Source organism: Perca fluviatilis, chromosome 14 (genome assembly GCF_010015445.1).
Source record: "Perca fluviatilis chromosome 14, GENO_Pfluv_1.0, whole genome shotgun sequence".
NCBI lineage: Eukaryota > Metazoa > Chordata > Actinopteri > Perciformes > Percidae > Perca > Perca fluviatilis.
Genome location: NC_053125.1, coordinates 29242837 through 29264007, shown reverse-complemented (window position 1 = coordinate 29264007; position 21171 = coordinate 29242837). Strand labels below are relative to the sequence as shown.

The 21171-nt window shown below is 39.4% G+C and overlaps 2 protein-coding genes and 1 long non-coding RNA gene across 4 annotated transcripts in view; 2 read left to right on the top strand and 1 right to left on the bottom strand.

Annotated features, from left to right (window-relative positions):
• LOC120572807 (sialoadhesin-like) overlaps positions 1-21171 on the top strand; it is a gene marked incomplete in the record, with an annotated part of 288199 nt that overhangs the window by 122414 nt on the left and 144614 nt on the right.
• Positions 3550-9927, bottom strand: LOC120572873. Of its 2 annotated transcripts, none has more exons than XM_039822380.1 (6): positions 9862-9927; positions 7242-7568; positions 6512-6589; positions 5995-6108; positions 5498-5605; positions 3550-4821 (listed from the first exon to the last, which is right to left on the bottom strand). In XM_039822380.1, exons 1-5 carry the CDS (start codon positions 9923-9925, stop codon positions 5514-5516), a joined length of 675 nt encoding a protein of 224 aa, XP_039678314.1. In that variant the 5' UTR covers positions 9926-9927; the 3' UTR covers positions 3550-4821; positions 5498-5513. The 2 variants fall into 2 exon arrangements, with proteins under 2 accessions (XP_039678314.1, XP_039678315.1); XM_039822381.1 differs by having other exon boundaries at positions 7242-7565.
• LOC120572989 lies at positions 18307-20861 on the top strand. Its single transcript, XR_005641562.1, has 3 exons — positions 18307-18520; positions 19082-19230; positions 20780-20861. It is a non-coding gene; the product is annotated as an uncharacterized LOC120572989 (long non-coding RNA).

Genomic DNA, 21171 nt, shown 5'->3' with positions numbered 1-21171 from the left:
GTCAAATATGAATATATTTACCTAATAATAACACAAGGTTAATATTTAAATTTTTTTGTAGTTCCTCTTTGTAATCAAAACCAGTGCCGACACTCTTACAGTCGTCTTTAACATGGATCTTCGTTTTACATAGTATAAATTCTTCCAAGTTTGACCAAAGCCTCGTGGAATTATAGCAGCAATAAAATAATAGATTAACCGATGTTTCAGTGTCATTATCTCAAAAAGCTACATTTGGCATCAATCTCTGTGAATTTTGATAAATGAAAGTTGGCTGGAGACAGTGGCACTCATAAGTTTATGAACGCATGCTAAAGTTGACTAAAAAGAGGAATACAAAAATCATCTTTTGGAAGTTGATCTTACAGATTGGCATGGTTTTATTTCAGTTAGCCAAACAGCTGGTTAGATTTGCATTGAGAGATGATTTTATGGAAAGCATGCCAATCTCTAGGTATGGTGAAGGGTATGTGATGATGTGGGGGGGCTATTTTAATTCCAGGCCAAGGGACCTTTATCAGGATGCATAGTATCCTGGATCCATGAAATAACTGGCCTTTAAAAATAAAAATTTCTATGGGAATTTAACATAGGTGTACTCACTTATGCCCCCTGTATTTAAGGGAAGAACATTTATTTATTGACATTTTTTTTAATTAAGGCAATTTCCAAAAGATGATTTTTCAAATTTTTTTTTTTATTCCTATTTTTAGTCAACTTCAGCGTGGGTTCATAAACTTATGAGTGCCACTGTATATATATTATGCATAAACCAGGGAGGTGTCCCGCCTGACGATGACGCTCATCCGTGTCAGGAGGATCATGCTGGGATAAAAGTGTGCGTTGAACAGCCGGACGGTGCTTTAGTGCATAACTTTTTGACATTCATGAATGTCCGTTACATTCATCCATTGCCAAATGAGTTGCTACAAAGCTAATTAAGACTATCAGCTCCACACAACTCTGTCTGTATTTCTCAGTATGACTATGTTCAGAAGATTGTGGCGTCCGGCGACTTTCACGAGTGAAGATAATTACCTCTTCTGAAGAGTCCATCATGTTTTTTTAATCCTGGGGTGCGTGATCACGAAAGACTTGTATCATGTGGACGCGCCGACAGTTCTGTTGTAATTACCTAAAATTCCTTAATGGGGGCAACAGAAAATATATTGTCTTGTTAAGAGTTGGTAGGAATTAATAGGGATGGCTGACGCGAAACTGACGTTCCGAAGCTTTGTCGAGATCCCGAAGAGCAGATGTTTCGAAACACTGATCCGAAGCGTGATTCAAAACACCCATGTCACGTGACTACGGCTAAATGAAGCATCGGAGTGTTTCACAAGTGTTTCGACAGGTGGCATGGTCCGCCGAATCAGAGTTTGATTGACAGGGTCTGGAACAGACCACACAATCTCTTGGGTTTTTGTGAGAGGAGTTTGATTTGGAGATAGCGGATTTTTGGTGATATAGTGACAGTTATAGTGCGATTTGTTTAGTTATATTTAGGCTTACATTTAAATCTACACATTGACTGATAGGCTAGAGACAGACAGAGTATACGTACAATGACACATTAATAGATAGATAGATAGATAGATAGATAGATAGATAGATAGATAGATAGATAGATAGATAGATAGATAGATAGATAGATAGATAGATAGATAGATAGATAGATAAAAATGGAAGCTCCGTTTTCATTTTCATTCAGAGCCACAAATGTCGACATCAGGCCCATCATAATCAACATCAACACCAATAGAAACACAGGACAGTTTATGGGAACGTTTTGATGATCTTATCCGTGAAACCCAGATGACACACAATGCTACAGCTGAAGTGGAAGGGAAAAAATACCTCAACTATGCGTTTTTGCCCAGAACTCCTGATCCCCTAACTTACTGGAAAGAGAGAGCAGTAATCTTTCCTCATTTGTATGTCCTTGCTAAAAAAATATCTTTGCATGCCAGCAACAAGTGTCCCTTGTGTGAGGTTTTTTTTCAAAGGCTGGAGAAATTATCTGTAAAAAAAAAAAAAGTATGCCAAGTCCTTCCATAGCAGAGAAATTAATATTTTGGAATAAAAATCTATACAAAAGTGAGACATTGTGGCTTGATTTCTTTTATTAATTCATTTTTCATGACCAAAATAACATTATGCACAGAGGAGGAGCCTACAAGCCTTACAAGCTTCACATAATTTTTTTAATGGCTCGTTGTCAAGGTTGTTTCAGATCAACACCTGCAAGTGACCACTAGGTGTCATCGCTGAGACGGGTGTCTGATTGTTTCGAAGCCTCGACACAATATGGCACATTTGATTCAACTGTTTCATTGTTTCACGAAGCCTCGATCTGCCCACCACTAGAAATGAACAGACCTACAGTTTGGAGTGGTCCTTAGTTAATGAGTGCTGTGTACTTTGATACTGGGCTTAAATAATGAGTAGTGTTACTGACTTCGGTGGGTTAAATTTACTGGCCTTTAAATGTGTGCATTGCTGTTTAATTAAATTTGTAGGGTGAAGTCAGGTTATTTTGGACACTTTTTGGTAGATTTAATTAAAAAACATTTCTGGTGTTATACCCTTTTGGTTTTAGCTCCAGTACTCAACACGCCATGTGGCTTAGCATGCAAGTTCTGCATGGGACCAGTGACCGTGCACCAATCCTATTAATCATAATGATCATTTTAATGTAAAGGACATATTGTAACTATCTTCAGCTCTAAAAAAAAAAAAAAAAAAGTTGGTGGCAGCAACTGGCCGTTAAATGTACACTGGTAATGCACCGGGAAATAGCTTTTGTAAATGTTTTGATGGATGAAATGCAGTCAACACATTTGTTGGTGAAAGCTTGAAAAACTTGAAAAAAAAGTACTAGGTGGATTTGACACATCATTTATTTAAATGAACAAATGCCATATGATATAAAAATACAAAAGTACACTCCAGTAAAACAAATCTATTAAAAAAACATTCACATTTAAAGTTCCCAGACATCACACAACAGGCTTCATTTGATCAGTAACCGCACTTAGTTTTATAGCTCATGTGCATAATTACGAGAATTTAAAAGTCAGTACTTCTTGAGATGTAGTACCGTAGTGCTTTACCTTTTTAATGCTAGGTGACTACTTTCTGAACATTTCACATGTAGCAATGAAGAAGCTGAATGAGTATTTGATACAAAAATACAAGTTTGGATGAAGTGTTGCACTTTGACACAGATGTTTTAAGGGGCACTCCAGCAATTCAGTGTTTCACTCTCTTTACATTCTCATGACGCCACATCAAGAGATTCTATAGCTTTTCATGCTGGGTTGTACCAAGTTAGCAGCTCCACGGGGGGCAACCCAGTCTCATGGCAGTACGTGAAATGGTAACGTTATTTTAATCTATTGATACGTGTTCACGGGAACGTTTTTGTCGTTTGTTTCGTGGTGGCCAGGATGAAAATGTAAACTAATGTATTTCAATGGGAAGCATATGTCGTGGTCACATCACGTCTACGGTAGCGAGTAGTATTAAATGCCGAAAATCCGCGTAAGGAGGTTGGTTGGGGTGGTGGATGGGGATCGCGTCCCGCGTGTGCCGTTTTATTTCCCCGTTAACCGTCACGTTATTGTCGAGTGTTCCCCGCGGCCATCTCCCGGCGTGTGAGGCATCCTCCCCCGGGGTGTGGCATATGCTTTCCCCGTTAATCTCCGTATAGACCATTTCGTGCCGGCCACCACGAAACAAACGACAAAAATGTCCCCGTGAACACGTATCAATAGATTAAAAATAACGTGACCATTTCACGAACTGCCGTGAGACTGTGTTGCAGGGGGAGTGCCCCTTTTATAGTATGACTTTTTAAAGTGTTTAGCACATTGCACATATTCTTGGTTTTATGTGGTTTTCAGTGGGGATGTCCTGATCAGCTTTTTTGGCCCCTGATCCACTTCTTTAAATATTTTATTATACAATCCGATATTACTTTGTATTAAAATACTTCTACACTGCTGACAATTTAGCCATGTTAGTGAGTAATGCCAACTCACTTGCACGGTTACATTCTGCCACAAATTGTGCTCAGCTGAGACTAAATTTATGATCTGAGTAAGGGGATCCTCCGATCCCCGATCAGTTAAATAATGCCCCAATTGGCTCAGAACCGAAACCTGCTATAGGGACATCCCTAGTTTTCAGTAAACAATTTACACATTCCTTCCTCTTCATCCTTTTTAATTGTAAATGTAAAATTACTTTGGCTTTCCTTTCTCTTTGATTCTTAAAATAAAGATAAATGATATGAGATAAAACAGCGAGGTAGAGCAGAGTGCAGGCACTTGGTGTGCATCATTATTGCTTCTTGTCTAGTTCCGACTTGATAGGTCTTAAAAAAACATTTCCACTTGGAGTGTAGCACTTTTCTCCACCACTCTCCCCAATATTAAAACAAAGGCACAGCCAGCGCAGTGTTTTTACGGCAGATCCTGTGTAGTTGGCTCAACTCACCAATTCCTTGTATGTGAACACTAAACACTGGGCGGTGTGGCCTTAAATTTTAAAATTCCTAGAGGTGTAGCTGCTGTTTATATGGTCCAGCTGTAGTGAAAACTTACTTGAAATGAGCCTGTTTCTGATTCTGGGGATGATTGGCTACAACTGTTTCATAGTGTATGTTGTGACAGTTATAGCAGGGGAGTGCAAAAATATTGTTTTACTGGAATGTAAGAATTAAGTACTTTTGGCAGGTAAAGAACAGCTACAGACTGGCCAGATGTACCTGCTCCAGAGGAATCCCTTCATCTCCCTCGTTGTGGTCGTTTGGTTCTGCTGTGAGAAGAGAAGGTGAGAGAGGTTTACAAGGCAGATAATGAAACCCAAAAATAAAAATGCATTGTCACTCACACATTAGTCTTCTTTAAGGTTAAAATAACTAGTTCTAGTTCTGGGGTCAGAGACCAAGTTGCAGTCAATAAATTTTTTTGTATTGTTTTTTCATCTTGAAATTGGAGAGATTTCAGTCCCTTGGCTACCTCATTTAACCAAGGAACACAATCTTCTGTCTCATTTTGAATATTTTACTTCCATGTGAAGTGAGAGCAATAAGTGAACAGTGTGAGCCTTGCTGGCTAACAGCTCTTTGTGTTGATGAATCAACCGTGTTCATTGTTTTTTTTTGTAGATCCAAGCACTAACTTCTCTCACTGTTACACTTCGTAGAGACTCGCAAGAAATACTCTACACAGAGACGGAACTCACGTAGTAGGAGCCAAAAACTAGATAAACTTTGTAGTTGTAGTTTTTGATTTATGAAATTGGTATCGAAAAGAAGTAGCATTTAGGAAACAGTAGCAAAGTCATGGTATTGGTATCGGTACTGGTGCCTAACATTTTTTAACCATACCCAGCCCTAGTCGTGAATCTCTTTTTTTGCTTCCAGCTCAGATGATGAGACTATCTGCCCCCGTACCCTCCAACAATACATCCTAATAATCACCTGGCTTACCTTGGTCTCCAGCTCTTCACTCCACCGCCTGCACTGGCCCGTTGTGAGCCACCGGAGCATCTGGGTCGTTCTGCCTCACACCTTCAAAAGGTCGATGGCAGGGAAGGCCTGAAAAAGATAAGAGGAAGGGACACCTTCCATCAAAACTTCCAGCTGAAAGAAAGAGGAAGAAGATGGAATAATGCACACTTTCCAGGTAGAAAAGGTCTAGACCACACTCTATAATTTACAGAGCCAACGATTGCATTTTAAGGTTAGGTAATAGTAGATAGTTACATCAAGGTTTGGTCTGTGACGGGACACAAACTATCTACATCCCCATCCCCCAAAATTCCAAAGATGTTACCTAATGTCCAGCATCTCTGCACTGGTGCAGGATGTTTTTAAGTTTACTGGCCACAACCGTCAGTGATGTAGGTTTGGGTCGGTGAAACAACTTTGTGTCCTTTTAATTGGTTAAGCATCAGTAATAAAAAGCTGAAAAATGTATTACTTACAGATCACCCCAGCGATGATGATGATGATGGCGGCTTTGACTATGATGACGGCTATGATTATGCCGGCGATGGCCCCGGCAGACAAAGTGTTGGTAGAGCCAGTGTTGTTACCATCTGAAAGAATGTAGGAGAGAGTATAGTAAGGTTAGTGTTACTGCAAACTCCCAACATTACACAGATCTGTTCATCCATCTGTTTTCTCTACCAGCTGTTCAGACTATCCCTCCAGGCTTTTGGCTAGAGGCAGAACACAAAAATTACAAGTTTTCGATCAGGGGGAAGCATACTCCAGCTAATAGAACAACTCTGATGTTACAAACCGTTCTGAGAGGACACTGTTTTAACCCCGGTTAACAGACCTAGATAACTCCTGTAGTAACCGGGGTATTCCTGCATGTATACCCTTTAACCGGGGTAAACTCGGGTTACACATCTCGCGCATTCTTCCTAGGTTATAACTGCCCCCACCCTACTCCGCTGCAGTGGCTTCTGACCCGGACGTAGAAGAGAGCGTTACCTGTTGGCTTTTCATGTATCGAAGACCTGTTATCACGTCGCCGATAAACATCTGATGGATTGAGTTCATGTGGACGGACTGTAGAAAAAGAAAACTTTTAAGTATTCAGAAAGCATTAAGATCTGAAAATCAGTGCAGGCATTAAAGGGTAATTTAGTTTTTTGTCAACCTGGACACTATTTCCCCATGCATTTGTGTCTAATAGACTGATGTGAAAAAGAAACTTTGAAATTGGTCCAGTATTGAGCGAGAACCCAGTAACCAGGCCGTCGCAAACCGGGCTGCAATTGTGCACCCTCGATTTGTGTCCACTAAAAGTGTTGTCTTGTTTTGTCTGACAAGTGTCTGACAACATTATGGAAAGGATTTCTAAGGAGGTCGACCATTCTGTTAAAGAGTAAGATCCTTTCTTTAAACATAAAATCATCCGAGAAATTGCGTTCGCTAAACCGAGTTTTGGTTGAATTTAACACATACTGTACTGATTTACATGTGAAAAGAGCTGCTTCTATACACACTAAAAGTACAGTTGTTTTAAGTGAAGTATGGTGGATTTAGCGATGGGGATCTTTGAACTGTTTCTGGTTGTACAAATTCAGACTGTTTCATAACTGGTTAACAATGTCTCAGAGTCACTTTGAATAGTAGTCAACTTCTGTGTTTTGGTACAGTTGGTTTTCACACCTGATGCGAACCGTACGGGTACACGCATGAACTGCAGTACACTTACCGGTGAGGGATATAAAACAGTGTTTTGTCTCATCTCCAATTCTAACAGAGCAGCGGTATCTCCCAGTATGAGTCATCTTGGTTTTCAGACGCAGTGAACAATTTCCTGTATGAAGTTCACTGTCGAAAAGAGATGTTCTGTCTTTGTAGTCCTTCCCTTGATGAACAAACTCATGTTTTCCGTTACGGAGCAAATGCACATCAACGGTATCATTTAACACCCACTCCACTTTGTTGCTGACATCCATTTTGGGCACCGTCAAACACTGTAGAATTACGTTCTTGTCAACTTCTGCATCCAACGATGTATCTGGGCACCGTAATTCTGCTGAAAAAACGCACAAAATAAATGTTGGCAACATTGAGCCTTTATATTGTTTTAAAGGGATACTCCACCGATTTAGCATTAAGCTCTGTATCAGTAGAAGCACGGTCATATTTTCGAATGACCGTGCTTCCCTCCCTCATGTGCCCACTGATACGAGAGATAGCTGTATTGTGTGTCGTGAAAAAACCCAATAAATAAACAATAAAGCCTCAGATGACGCAATTTTGCGTCATCTGAGGCTTTATTGTTTATTTATTTGTTGGTGTTTTTTTTATTGGATTTGTTTTGTTTACACATATTTATTTATTTTTTTGGCTGTAGTCCATTGCCTCTGGCCAAAAAAGCCTCTGATGACGCAAAATGACGATTTTTGCGTCATCAGTTTTTTTTTTCAGACACACAATACAGCTATCTCTGGTATCAGTGGGGACATGAGGGAGGGAAGCACGGTCTGATACAAAGCTTAAAGTGATGGTTCGGAGTAATTTCACCCTAGGGTCCTTTGCACCATGACCTCGAGAGCAGAAGCCAGCAGGCAAGTGTTATTTACATAAACTTCTGGTGTACTTACAAACTTTACAATCCATCGTTTTATGAGAGCATAACCTATTTGTACTACTGTAGACGTTTGGTATCATTTCGGGCATTATTAGTGGGGTAATGTTAAGAGACACTTCGGCTAAGCTATTCAGCTGATAACGCTAACTCGCCCAATGTTCGACCCAGGTGAAAAAAGCTTCCGGGGGGTGTTTGGCTCGAGGTCATGGTGCAAAGGACCCTAGGGTGAAATTACTCCGAACCATCACTTTAATGCTAATCGGTGAAGTATCCCTTTAAGTAAAAAATACACACAACATCAACCTGATTTTTAAATGCGTTTTAAATTCCATTGCAGAGGGGTTTGTGTTTTTGTATGTATTTGATAAACAGTGTCTGAAATGGGCTTGCTGAGTACCGGCACTTCTGATTTTTGTCCACATGAGTACCAGCACTTCTGATTGGTATTAACAGAATTACAAATAGGCTGATATTTATACCAAAATAAGCTATTTATTATGATATATTGCTTTTATACAAGCAACTCTATGTAAAATCAGACATTCAGCTCCTCCATATAGCCCAACTGGAATGATCCTTTGTTTTATAACCACATTTTCAGTTGCTATTCAAGGTCAGGGCTAATCAAAGTCACTTCCATACTGTGCCCAATAATGTATGTAATTTTTCAATACAGGGAAGTTAATGATTTGAGAGCTATGTTTACTTTTCAAAAAGCAAACAAATAGATTAAAATTATATGTATTTCTATTGTTGGGGTAAAGTTATCAAGCATTCCTACTATGAAAATAAAGATATCCAAGACACATGCAATGATCATGGTGACACTGCTAAAATCAGGCGCCTTTTGTAGTCCAAATTAGTGAGCCAGGATGTGGGCAACCTTTCATACCGTACCCATGGGAACGTGGCGCATACAGTGGTGCATACGTGCGCTGCAACTGTAAATGCACGGCGCAACACGTTTGCAATGCATTTATGACATAGGCTATTCCCTCAGATGCAAATATGTAGACCTATCGCTAACAGATTTAATATTGACTATTAAAGGGACTCTCAAATAAGTTGATTAGCAGTGTTGGAAGTGACTAAGTACATTTACTCCAGTAGGCTACTGTACTTAAGTAGAAATGTTGAGGATTACTACTGAAAACTACACTTCAGAGAGAAATATTGGACTTTTTACTCCACAACATTCATCTGTTACAGCTTTAGTTACTACTTCACACGTTAAGATTCCTGCACACAAAACACATAGTTTATAACATCTGATGTTTTATTATAAATGAACCTAGCCAACAATATAACAGCCTACAAGTCCAGCTGAGATGATTATTAAACAAAACCCTTTGACAGTTTTGATGTTGTTTTGCGGCCGAAGATGAAAATCCTGCCGGCGGGGAGAAGTGCCGCACGCACACCGGTATGGACACACAGGAAGGCGGCGTAGCCTATTTGACAGTCCGCCAGAGGCGTAGATCGGCACTTTTCTTTGCGCAGAATTACAGGTACCTAAAAGGGGTCAGGCGGTCATTACACCAGCAGCAGTGACACATTTCGAGTGACGAGTAGGAACGGGGAAAAATCAACCACAGTCTCAGCAAAGGTAAGCGGCACGGCGCCATCATCCCCAGTTCACCGATGCAACGTGACAAAGCGGGAAGAGGGGAACTTTTACAAAGTGATCCAAAAGCGTCCACGTATCTCAAGATAAGTTTCCCCACTGCAGCCTTACCTGTGTTTGAGACCTCCACAGACCATAGAGCGACCAGCAGAAATAGCTTACAGTACTCGATCATCATCATCATCCCACACCGGCCGGGCGCTACCCGGGCTGTACGCGGAACAACTTACCCACCGAGAGCTGTCCCAATCTGAACTTGTGACTGAGGGGCGCTGCAAACGGCGTATACATTAAAACATTACATCCAGAAGCTGTACGAATTATTCTCGGTTTTGTTATAAATTCCTAAGGAGAAAGAGTAAACCGCTGGAGACCATATCAACCACCTCAGGCATAGTAACATATGTTAATCTGAAAGTAAATAAAATATATCAAGGTACATTTTCTCTGAAATGTTTCTAAACAGGTATTTGTTTTTTGTGACTGCATGCACGAGTTACATGTAATAACCCGCACCCTAAAACCTTACACTGGACCTACATTTAAATCTTAAAATAATCATATTCTACTGTAAAGAAAAGAAAAATATGTAATGGACCAGCACATTGGGTAAATTGTCAGAATGTGTGACCCCCCCCCTGTAACTGCTTAATAAAGGAGTTAAACTTCAACATGTTTGGGGTATTTATGTCATCCCTTCACACTAATCTGGATGCGTTTTTTATTTATATTTTCAAAACAAAACTAAAAATACATATAGCATACAGTATACCCATATATACATATACACACATGCATACATACACATGCACATACGGTATACACAAAATACACATATACATACATATACACACTACATACACACACACATATGTATATACATATACTGTACATACATACATACATACATGTACATAGGCCTACATACATACATACCTACCTACATATAAAATAAAAAGTGTAGCAACACACAAAGGAATAATCATCAGCCAGAGGTCACCATATATTATTGTAGGACATTTTAAAGGTTCTGGTGCAAAATGAACCTGGGGGTTAATAACATGGGGAGTTGACTGTTCTCTGGGACATGTTTTCATGCTAATCGAATGTGTTTGTAGCTTGAAAGCTAATGTAGCTCGATTAACTGATTATGCTTACAATGCTAGTATTGGGGGCAGGGAAAGTAAAATAAATTGCTATTTTGTACCACTAAAAAGGCTCCAAAATATCACCACATTTCAACGCTAGCATAATGAAGGTCCCTACATGTTAACCGAAGCATTGAGAACTTTGTAAACGTTACAGTTTATTGAAGGAAGAGCTGCAGGAGCTCCGCTGAAGGGCTACTGAGAGAGAGAGAGCTATAACCAGTCATAAATTAACCAGCGGTGGAATGTAACTTCACGATTCACTCCAGTACTGTACTTCAGTCCAACTGTTGAGGTTACTCATGCCCTTTCTACTTCTGCTCTGCTACATTTCAGAGAGAAATATTGTTACTTTTACTCCACTACATTCATCTGTTACAGCTTTAGTTACTAGTTACTTTACACTTTAAGATTCCTGCACAAAAACACATGTAGTTTATAAAATCTGATGTTTTATTCTAAAGTAAACTAGCCGACAATATAACAGCCTACAAGTCTAGCTGAGATGATTAGACCATTAAACACACAACTGGTTGGATCCTTTACACTTTCTACAATGGGGAGGTTTTTTATTGACTTTTTAATACTTTACCTACATTTTTCCTGATGATACTTACACACTTTTACTGAAGTAAAATGTTTGAATGCAGGACTTTGACTTTGTAACAGAGTATTGTTACAGTGTGGTATTAGTACTTGTGGTCCAGGTGGGACGGAGCTTCATGACCCTTTCTACCATGTGAAACAAAGAAAGAGCTCATCTGCATTTTTTGTTTTTTTGTGATTCAACCTGTGATTGTTGGTTGTCACATTTTTCCATTGAGGTTAGGATGTGGATAAACTGTTAAAACTGAACTGAAACTGAACAGAACAAAAGCAGCGTTGAAACAGGATGGAGCTCACCACCTCACTCTGCCTGATAGTTTGTAAGAAATCTAATTTCTTTCTGTCATTTCAATAGACATTTCTTTCTTTTTCTGGTTTTCCTTTGTTCAGTCAACCGTTGTTTCTTGTTGTTCCTGAGTTAGATTAGATTAGACTGAGCTTTATTTCGCAATTACTGAGACCACAAAATGGAGTTTAGCATCCCAAGCAGAAGTGAAAGAAACCGTAAAGTTCAGGTATTAACAGAAAGGGAAAGCTCTGAATGAGGCCTAAGATATAAGCAGTATGAACTAAAACATATTTAGTTGCAGGTTTAAGAACAATGAAAGGCAGGAGATAGAAGCCAACAGCAGTAATGTTTTAAAGGGTCATTATGTGCTGGATAACTAAGTTATCTAAGGGATATTTAATTTCACAGCCAGTGAAAATATAAAGAACACTTCTGAGTTATGATCTTGCGCAATGTGAGACTAGCAATGTGTTGATTTAAAAACCAAGTTTATTGTCTTTTTCTTCAAAAACTGCAATCAATCCTTTTTCTTGAAAGTATGAAGAAAAATTAGCATCTATCATCTAATTATTACCCTAACCAAGGGCTTAAACTTTGGGTCCAACATTGGGGGACATTAAGACATTGAGGGACACTTCTTCTTGCATTCTGTTGAATGTTTCAAGCAACAATTTGTGCCTTTCTCCTTCAATTTAAAGGTACAAATGTCCCTATTTATCCAGGGGTTTCCACTTTGTGGGGTCTTAAAAAGTCTAAAATTTCCAAAAGAAACAATATTTTTAGGCCTTAAAAATTTTAAAACATAAAACAAAATTACCAGTATTTAAAATTAGCTGAAGTATTGTGTTCTAGGTCTGAAATAATTTTAAATAGGTCTTAATTCCCCATATATATATATATCAAATATAATTTGCTGTATATGTATGGATTATTATTACTTTGTTATGCCGCTTTTATTCAATTTGAATACCGCATTATTACCTTTTGCATGTACTTTTGTGACTGCATTTTGCTGTACTTTAATGTCATGATGTACAGTTCTCAGCATAAGTAGAATACACACTCCACCCTTAAGTTGACTAAAAGAGGAATAAAAAAATCAGTGGTTTTATTTCCGTTAGCCTAATAGCTGGTTTGATTTGCACTGAGAGATGATCTTATGGAAAGTACCCCATGCCAATCTATAATGAAGGTCCTCTTCATCACTAATATTTTGCAGCATTAGACACTGTAGCTCATTATGTTACAGTGTAAATAAAATGAGAGGCACAAAGTTTTTTGAATGGTTATGGGAAAATATTAAGAATCTGTTTTGTAAAGGTTGCAGCTGGATGTTGATTGGAGGCCAGACCTATCAAGAGAAACACAGAGTGTTCCGGCTAAAAGAGTCCCCCGCATTTCAAGCCTCGTTTGAGTACTTTACTTGACTGTACCCTTGCTAAACTAACGGTGTTTGATTGTATTAGATAACATAATGCAAATGAATTGGAGATAACAGTAGAAGTAAATAATGCATTTGATGTGGTTGTTGTATTTTTGTATAATTGTTTAAAGTGAGAACATTTCAGATTTATCTTGTACTATGGTAGGGTCGAGATAAGGTCAGGGCTATGAAAGGCTGCCAGTTTCCATCTACAGCGCTGCTGCTGAACCCACGCTGCTGCCTAAGGTGCTTATCTTGTTGGTTGCGATCATGGCATCCATCAGGTTTGTGTTAATTGTTGTGGAAATAAATACCTGTTGATCTGCACACGCACCTCTGTCGAAAGTCTCCTGATGTAATTATCCAGCCGCTATGGCACGCTTAGTGGGTTGCACCCTCTTGGCCCTCTCCCTCCCCCAAATTACACCTATGCGACCCTCAACTGTTGAGTTAATCTCATCGTTAAAATGTCCAACAAGACCAAACATACAGGAACATTATCGTGTCTGTTATTTCCCTGTTTTGAATCCAGCTGCAGCCACACCGACCAACCATCCTGATGAATCGCGAGTTCTTCCGGGTATGAGGACATCTCTGGCTGTTCGGGCGCCAGCGAACATCAACGGCTGGACAGTGAGAAGAAACCCTTCCTCAAAGACGTCTCAGGCGCGGCGAGGGTGCCCTTGGATCCCGGATGAGTCCTCCTGCACCCTGAGAACGTGTACCTTGAGGGACACCGGGCGCAAGTTATTGGTGTGGAGTTAGAGCGGGGAAAGTGCAGCAACACCGTGCAGCATAGTGAAACGTAAGGTGCCACGCGTGCGCTTTGTCTCACACTTGTTTTCTTTTTTTTCTGCTAGTTTGAAGAAGGAACCATAAATCAGTGATGTATTTTGAAGCAGGATACTGCTTTGTGCTTCTTGTACACTTCACAACGTGCTTGAGATTGTGCATAAAAACCGTTGACTTTAAAAAACGATGCAATAACATGTTTAGCCATTACCAATCACCCTCTCTATTGAAGGCTTTAACCTAAACTATCTTGAGCTCTAAAGAACTGGAACTGCAAGCAGTTATGAACGGGGTCCAAGCCTCCCCGGGCGCCAGTCCCCTGGTGCGAAGTCGCTTTGTCGACCTTAAGAGCCCACTGGAAGCGGAGCTCGCGAAGAGGAGAACCCAAAGCAGGAGGCTGCGTAGGCAAAAAGTCAAGGAAATTTGACCGTCGCAAGCAGGTCCAAAGTCTGTAGTGAAATGCAATTGCAAATGTCCTCTTCATTGCATAAAAAGGCCAGAACACTTCTACCTCACTATAGCGCGCCCCCAGGAGTGATCATCACCAAAATCTGGTGGAGAGCCACAGGAGTGGTATGTCTAACAATAATCTCAAGTTTTGTGATGATAGCATTTACTGCAGCAGAGATATTTCCATTGCAAATTATTCCCATTTTAAATGCATTGACTTATTTGCCAAAAGGCCTCTACGTTCATTATAGCGCCCCCTAGCGGCCGATTTTCACCAAATTTGTAGGTGCTGCAGTGGGATGTCGAACAAAAATTACCAAGTTTTGATCTGATACCCATTAATTTGGCCGAGATAGGCTAACGTTTCTTGCGGGATCTGGATCATCTCTGAAAACGGGCAACTTCACCATGTACGGTTAGCTGTAGCATCTGTTTTATCGGCGGAAGAACAATAATTAAGAAAACCTTAGAGCAATAGGGTTCCACAGCCCTGCTGTGGGAATAGCATAAGCTGCCATACCGATTCTTCTTCCAGACTGGCTTGGACCCCTAAAAAAAGCCTTCCTCTTCAAATTTACAATCATCGCTGTCACTTTATTAGGGCTAAATGGGAAACTTCATCTGCAGTCAGGGAGTGCAAGATAAAAAAAAAACACAAACAAATACAAATTACCGAACATACCAATACAATTACCAAAGGACAAAATGTTACCTGTATTTAATATTTACTGTACATCAGCAATTTTACACCCACAGGAGCAATATCTACAAAAAATTCAACCTCATCACGCCCTTCGGCTTTACGGGCTTCGTTTATTCCCCTCAGACAGGTTATAAATACAAAAATAAGGTTCATACGGACAATATAAATACATTTCAGTAAAAAATACATTCAAAAATAGGTCCCGGTTCTACATTTCTAGTTCCTAAACAGGCACCCTTTGGTCAGTATCTGGACTCTTCTACTGTTCATGTGCATAATTATGAGACTTTAAAAGCCAGAGCAAATTATTTCATAGAAATGCTGCTTGTGCAGGCAGCGCAATTCCTGGTTTTGTGCCAATCAACAAATAAATAAAATGGTAGAACGTGGCTGAGAAAGCTACTTCCTGGTGTGCTACTGAACACGGCCTGGCCTCTGGTGAAAGCTTTGAGTTTGTTCTAAACATTTATAAGTACACATTAGTACACTCTCTAAAGTCCTTCAAAGTGGAAACTCGTCCATGTATGACTTATTTTAAAAGTACGTGACCCCCTGCTGCTGGTCCACGTTTTTTTGCAGAGCTTATGAGGATATTACTTTCAAAAACATATATATGCAATACCCTTTATCTGTGGGAAAGATTATACTTCCAAAAATCTAAATGTCTTTCCTTTTCTCTATCTCATGCTAAAATTTCAGAATTTGGTTTCTACATATGCTTCGTTCCAACATTAACATTACCTCAATTGTGGTGGGATGCCACTTAGGCTCTTCCAAATGTGCACTAACTGCGAAGATTCGCAAACATTAGCTAACGCTAACCTTTACAGTCTTATAAAGAAGTTTCAAATGTAATTTCAAATTTCTTTAGTAGGCAGTTTTTTATTAACATCAAATGGTATCCCCTTTTAGTAGAACATTTCCCAACAACTCCACTCATTCCTCGAAATTTTGGGGCCGTCTGAAACGTCTGACCTATGATATTTTATGGTGCAACGGTCAGTTTTAATCTGGTCCAAACAACTCGCCAAGCCATGTTACAGGCAAGTAGAAAATTCAGTTAATGCTAATTACTAGCTTTGGAAACAAACTGGTTGCAAGCCGCTTGCTGCATGTGCTTTGACATCGACATCCATTAATAGCCGGCATGGTGCACCTGGTGGAGTAACCTGTGGTATTGAAATAGAACTTTTAACTGGGAAGAATGCAACCATTTAGAGAAAACCTGGAGGCAATGTCGCTCGCTCGCAGATAGTTTCTTTTGGTTTTCTGTTACCAGTGGCAAGAAACAGATTTCAGAAGTTGTGCAAAGTTTTAGTCGCTAGCACAAGAAACCATATGCTTTGGTGCCCTTTAAAATTATCAAGCAAAGGAATATCGCTATAAACAGAACTAGAAGCATTTTTCTAAGCCTCATAAATAGACGGTAGCCAAAATTTAACAGAAAGTGTGGATGATTTAACTCTGGTTTACTTTCGTGTAAACTCAAATGTGCCATTTCTTTGTGCTAATATTTCATGTTTGGTATTCCACTCTCTTTACCTTTGCTTCGTGACCATCAAAATCTTTACTCCAGATGTTTGTGCCACCTTAATAAAGTTCTGTCCAATTCAGATACATATTAGGTGGGGCAATCAGAGTGTATCATTGCCATCTCTTTTAAAGGTTTTGTAATACATGTTTTTGTGTCAAACTGTTATTATGGAGAAATTATGTAATCCAAAGTGGTTAAAACAAGTTTTAAGTTTTAGGAACATACGCATTAAACAAGCTCTGTTGTTTTGTTTCTCTCCTAGTTAGCTAGCTAGCTGTCTAAACGAGGAAAAGCCCAGACAGCATGCCAGTATTACAAAATAGAAGCACTAGGCAAATATGTTGATACTGGAGCTGGTAGACACCATCAAAGCGTGAGATATCTAATCCTTGGTATCAAATCCCTTCTATGTGTTTACCACAACCATGAGGAGGGATTTCACAGGTGGACTGGCAGAGTTTAGCTGCCAACTAGCATGATGCCTTGTATTTCTAGATCTAGTTAAGTTTACGGTTACTTATCTGAACTAGCGAGCGATCACTTTGTCACTAGATCAAATTAAACATTGACTTTCACTTGGTGCTATTCCGCAGGACAGTAAGAAAACCCTCTTCCTGTCCAATTCGATTACTTCGTTCTAGTACTAGGGCTGAAACCACGTCTCTAGCGTGACGTCATCACCAGTGCGGAAGAAAAAACACTAATACCAAAACCTGACAAAACTTCGCATTTAACATATTTGGAGACATTTTTAGCACAATGATATACATATATTGGTACTATATATACCTGTTAATCAACAATTAATTGGTTAACATGCAACATAGACTTTAAGTTGTTAGTGTGATCAGAGAATTTTAACTCCTGATGAACTTGAAACTGAGAAAGCAGCATAGCAAAATGTGATTTTTAACAAAAATTATCTTTATATATATATATATATATATATATATATATATATATATAAAAATCTTTCTAACATCTCTACTACTATGTGTTATTATGGCCTTTATCATGGAGGTAATCATTTTTATATGTTTTATCATGTTTCAGAGTTACACCAGGACATTCATCAATCATTCAGCCAGGACAGGTAATGAGGCAGACTGTGGCAGCATGACATTTGTGGCTTTCAGTGTTGTTGGTTCAGACATTTGAATCTCTTTTTCAGATGGTAATATATCTGATGCTGAGGATCGGGATCCACCTGAAACAAATCCAGAAAAAACTTCTTGCTACAGGTAAGTTTAAAAAAAAACAGTAAATACACCCACAAAATGTTGAGCAAGAGGAAAGTGAGCCGGTGAAGTATTGGCTGTGTGTGTTAGAGCTGGCGTTGGCCCAATGAATTTTTAACACACAGCAGTTTTGATATGATAGGTGAGAATAAATTTCAAACACCAACCCTCTTATATGACAGCTTTGACTATTAGCACTCCGGTTTTTCACTGTACAATAGTTGTGGTAGTATCTGGAATAACGTCCAAATGAAGTCACTTTTTGTCATTACAGGGAGGAGACGGACATTACATTACCGAAACAAGCTGCGGTAACTTGGCTGTCGCCATAAAGAGCGTCCGCTGGTTCGCCCCAAAGGCGGTACTGTAATGTGGGATGGGGCAGTCAAGAGGTGTCAAGGGTACAACATATTCTGAAACCTGTGACATGCTGGTCCAATTTACTGATGATACTGGTGGTCTGGAAGAGGGAACTGACACTGGTGGTCCAAGACGAGAGTTTTTAACTCTACTAATGAAACGCCTAAAAGACCGGCCCATTTTTGATGGACCAGAAGGACATCGTTTCTCGGTCTACAATGCAAATGGTATGCATATGGGTTAGATGTGTACTATAGGCTACTAATGGGTGGTTAATGATCATTGACCATATATATCACATGGCATGTGCTTGTATATTACAGTATATAATGCATTGTTTGTTTTTAATTTTGCAAAATGAATTCAGTCACAGCTGTTAGGGAGGATGAATACTACCTGGCAGGAAAGATGATTGCTGTGTCAGTTGTGCATGGAGCTCCAGGACCCCATTTCCTGTCTGAAGATCTTTTACATTATCTTGCAGGCCAGCCTATCATTCAAAGCACCAATTAATTTAATAACTGATGAAGAAATAGGGAAAGCTTTGCAAGAGGTGAGAATAGCATAAGGCTACGGTATGGTAGGGCAGAGTTTTACAGTTAGTTCCTGCAGTGTTTGGAGACAATGTTTACTTCCTGTATCAGATGGAGAATTAGTTTCATTATTTTATTAGTTTTTGATGGTTGTAAGATTACACCATGCTATATATGTCATTAAAAAATAGGCAAGGAGATACAGTGCATACGGTTATTGACTGGGGTGTTCATGCCCCTTTTCGTGTCTTTCAGATTAAGAATGCTGCGTCATTGGATGCTCTGCAAGAATGTCTGATGAGACACAGCACAAGGTTACAGACTACTGTGGAAGAAAAGGGAGAAATCGTGTCAGACTACCTCCAATGGTATATCATTGACCGCAACTCCTCTGTAATTGACGGGTAAGATGATATTTGTAGTGATGATATTTTCTTGTTTTTTATGTATATATGTAAGAATTTTTTGTTTGAAATGCCTCATGGTCCCCAAAAGATTAATATTACTATTTTAAATTGAATCTATAACGCAACAAAGTTTTTAAAAAGTGCATGGGGTGTGTAGACTTTCTGAAGGCACCGCTCAAGCCACCCAGCCGTCCGTGTCATTCCAGTCTTGTTTCTGGGTGTAATACTTACAGTTTGTAACAATTAACTTTATTTAATGAGGTTTTAAATACAAAGCGTCGTATTTTAAATACATTCCCTTCAATATCGTTTGTTAAGGTGGATAGTACTTGTAGAGAAGAGAATATTTAATAGTTTTCTTTAGATAGTTTTCTTTAGCTGGACGCTCCAGAGTAGTAGTCACTGTTATTGGTGGGTAGGGTTACGCGAATTGCGCCATTTGCGTTATTATTGCATAATCAGTCCTCCGTCTCATGGGGATGACATCAAGGTTTCGCACACATGAGATGAAATATTGAGCAATCACTGTTGGGTTATTATTTGTTGGTCCACATTCAAGCCACAGTAATTCATCACATCATCTCTCTTCACTCGAAGATTGTACTTTTGTTTAAGTACCTGCCACATCGTGCGGTAGCCAAATAATTGTCCAGGTCGACGAAGTTCCAATCTGATGGCGTTACTCACGGCGTTTGGAGAGGAATAATCCTTTCTGCGGTAGCCTACAACCCGGCTTTGTTCAGTTTACGTTTAAGAGTCCTCGAGCTGATGTTTACGCCGGTAACTGGACATTAGACGCTCGCATTACACGCGAAATTGCCCCTCGTTAAAATATTGAACGCAATGATGCAGTATGTCTTGTTAATTTGTTTTCTGAAATGTAAATTTTGACATGTCATAGTAGGAAAAGCACAGGTGTATTCAAACCCATTAATGATGGTGTGAAAAGGTAGAGCCCCTCCTTTTCCCCAACTCGCCTGACATTCCCCACAACATTTAAACTGACTCCTTATCCTACACGCACAAACGCGCTTACACGCACACACAAATGTAGCGTCTAATGTTGGTAACTACACGCGGTGCCGGCAAATATAAATTATAAGAACTATAAAATAAAATTATGGGCTGTATTGTAAGGCGATTGTTATTCAATTACAGGAAAGTAATGTTACTATTATTATGAGTACTGGGGTGTATGAACTATATTTCAATGTATGTGTGTGATTAGATAAAATATCTGCTGAACCACTATACATAAAAAAAAAACCCTGTCACATTGGTTTCTACCAATTAGCGTAATTGAAGGGCCTTATTTAAAGCGAGGGTTTTTCTGCCTCAAGAGAGAGTCGGGAGAGTGTCAACTTGCTGAGAGGTTGTATACAGAGAATTATTGAAAGTAGAGATTCTCTTTTTTTAGCTGGTGAACTCCAGTAGTAAATCTTAGCCCAGCAGAGTAGGGGTGCAGTAAATACACCAGCCCTTTTTGCACTTTAATTATTACAGTTAATTCTCATGTGTGTCCTTCTTTTGTGTCCTTGTGTCTTAGGATGCTCTGCTGATCTCACTTTTATGTTGATTTTATCTTACTGTATTTGTATTTTTTTTTTTTTTTGAGAATGTTTTTATGTTACATATTGTTTGTGTTGTGAAGCAACGGATGTGGCACTGTGTCCAAGACAAATTTCCAATAATTTGCCAAAGATGGCTGCATTCCACTAAGGAGAGGCCCTGGTATTAAACCATTACTGATGGCTGCATCCCACTTAGGAGAGGTCCTGGTATTAAACCATTACTGATGGCTGTATTCCACTTAGGAGAGACCCTGGTATTAAACCATTAATGATGGCTGCATTCCACTTAGGAGAGGTCCTGGTATTGTTCATGCTGACTCACTGAAATATCTTACTGGGACACTTGATGGAACTGAGCCTCGATAAG

What these genes read in the sequence shown, in the direction of transcription:
- LOC120572873 (XM_039822380.1), bottom strand. Translation starts at nt 9,925, where the DNA reads ATGATCGAGTACTGTAAGCTATTTCTGCTGGTCGCTCTATGGTCTGTG. An exon ending in CTGTTTTATATCCCTCACCG is followed by an intron (nt 6,590 to 7,241) that starts GTAAGTGTACTG and finishes CTTTTTCTACAG; the next exon opens with TCCGTCCACATGAACTCAAT. An exon ending in GATACATGAAAAGCCAACAG is followed by an intron (nt 6,109 to 6,511) that starts GTAACGCTCTCT and finishes ACATTCTTTCAG; the next exon opens with ATGGTAACAACACTGGCTCT.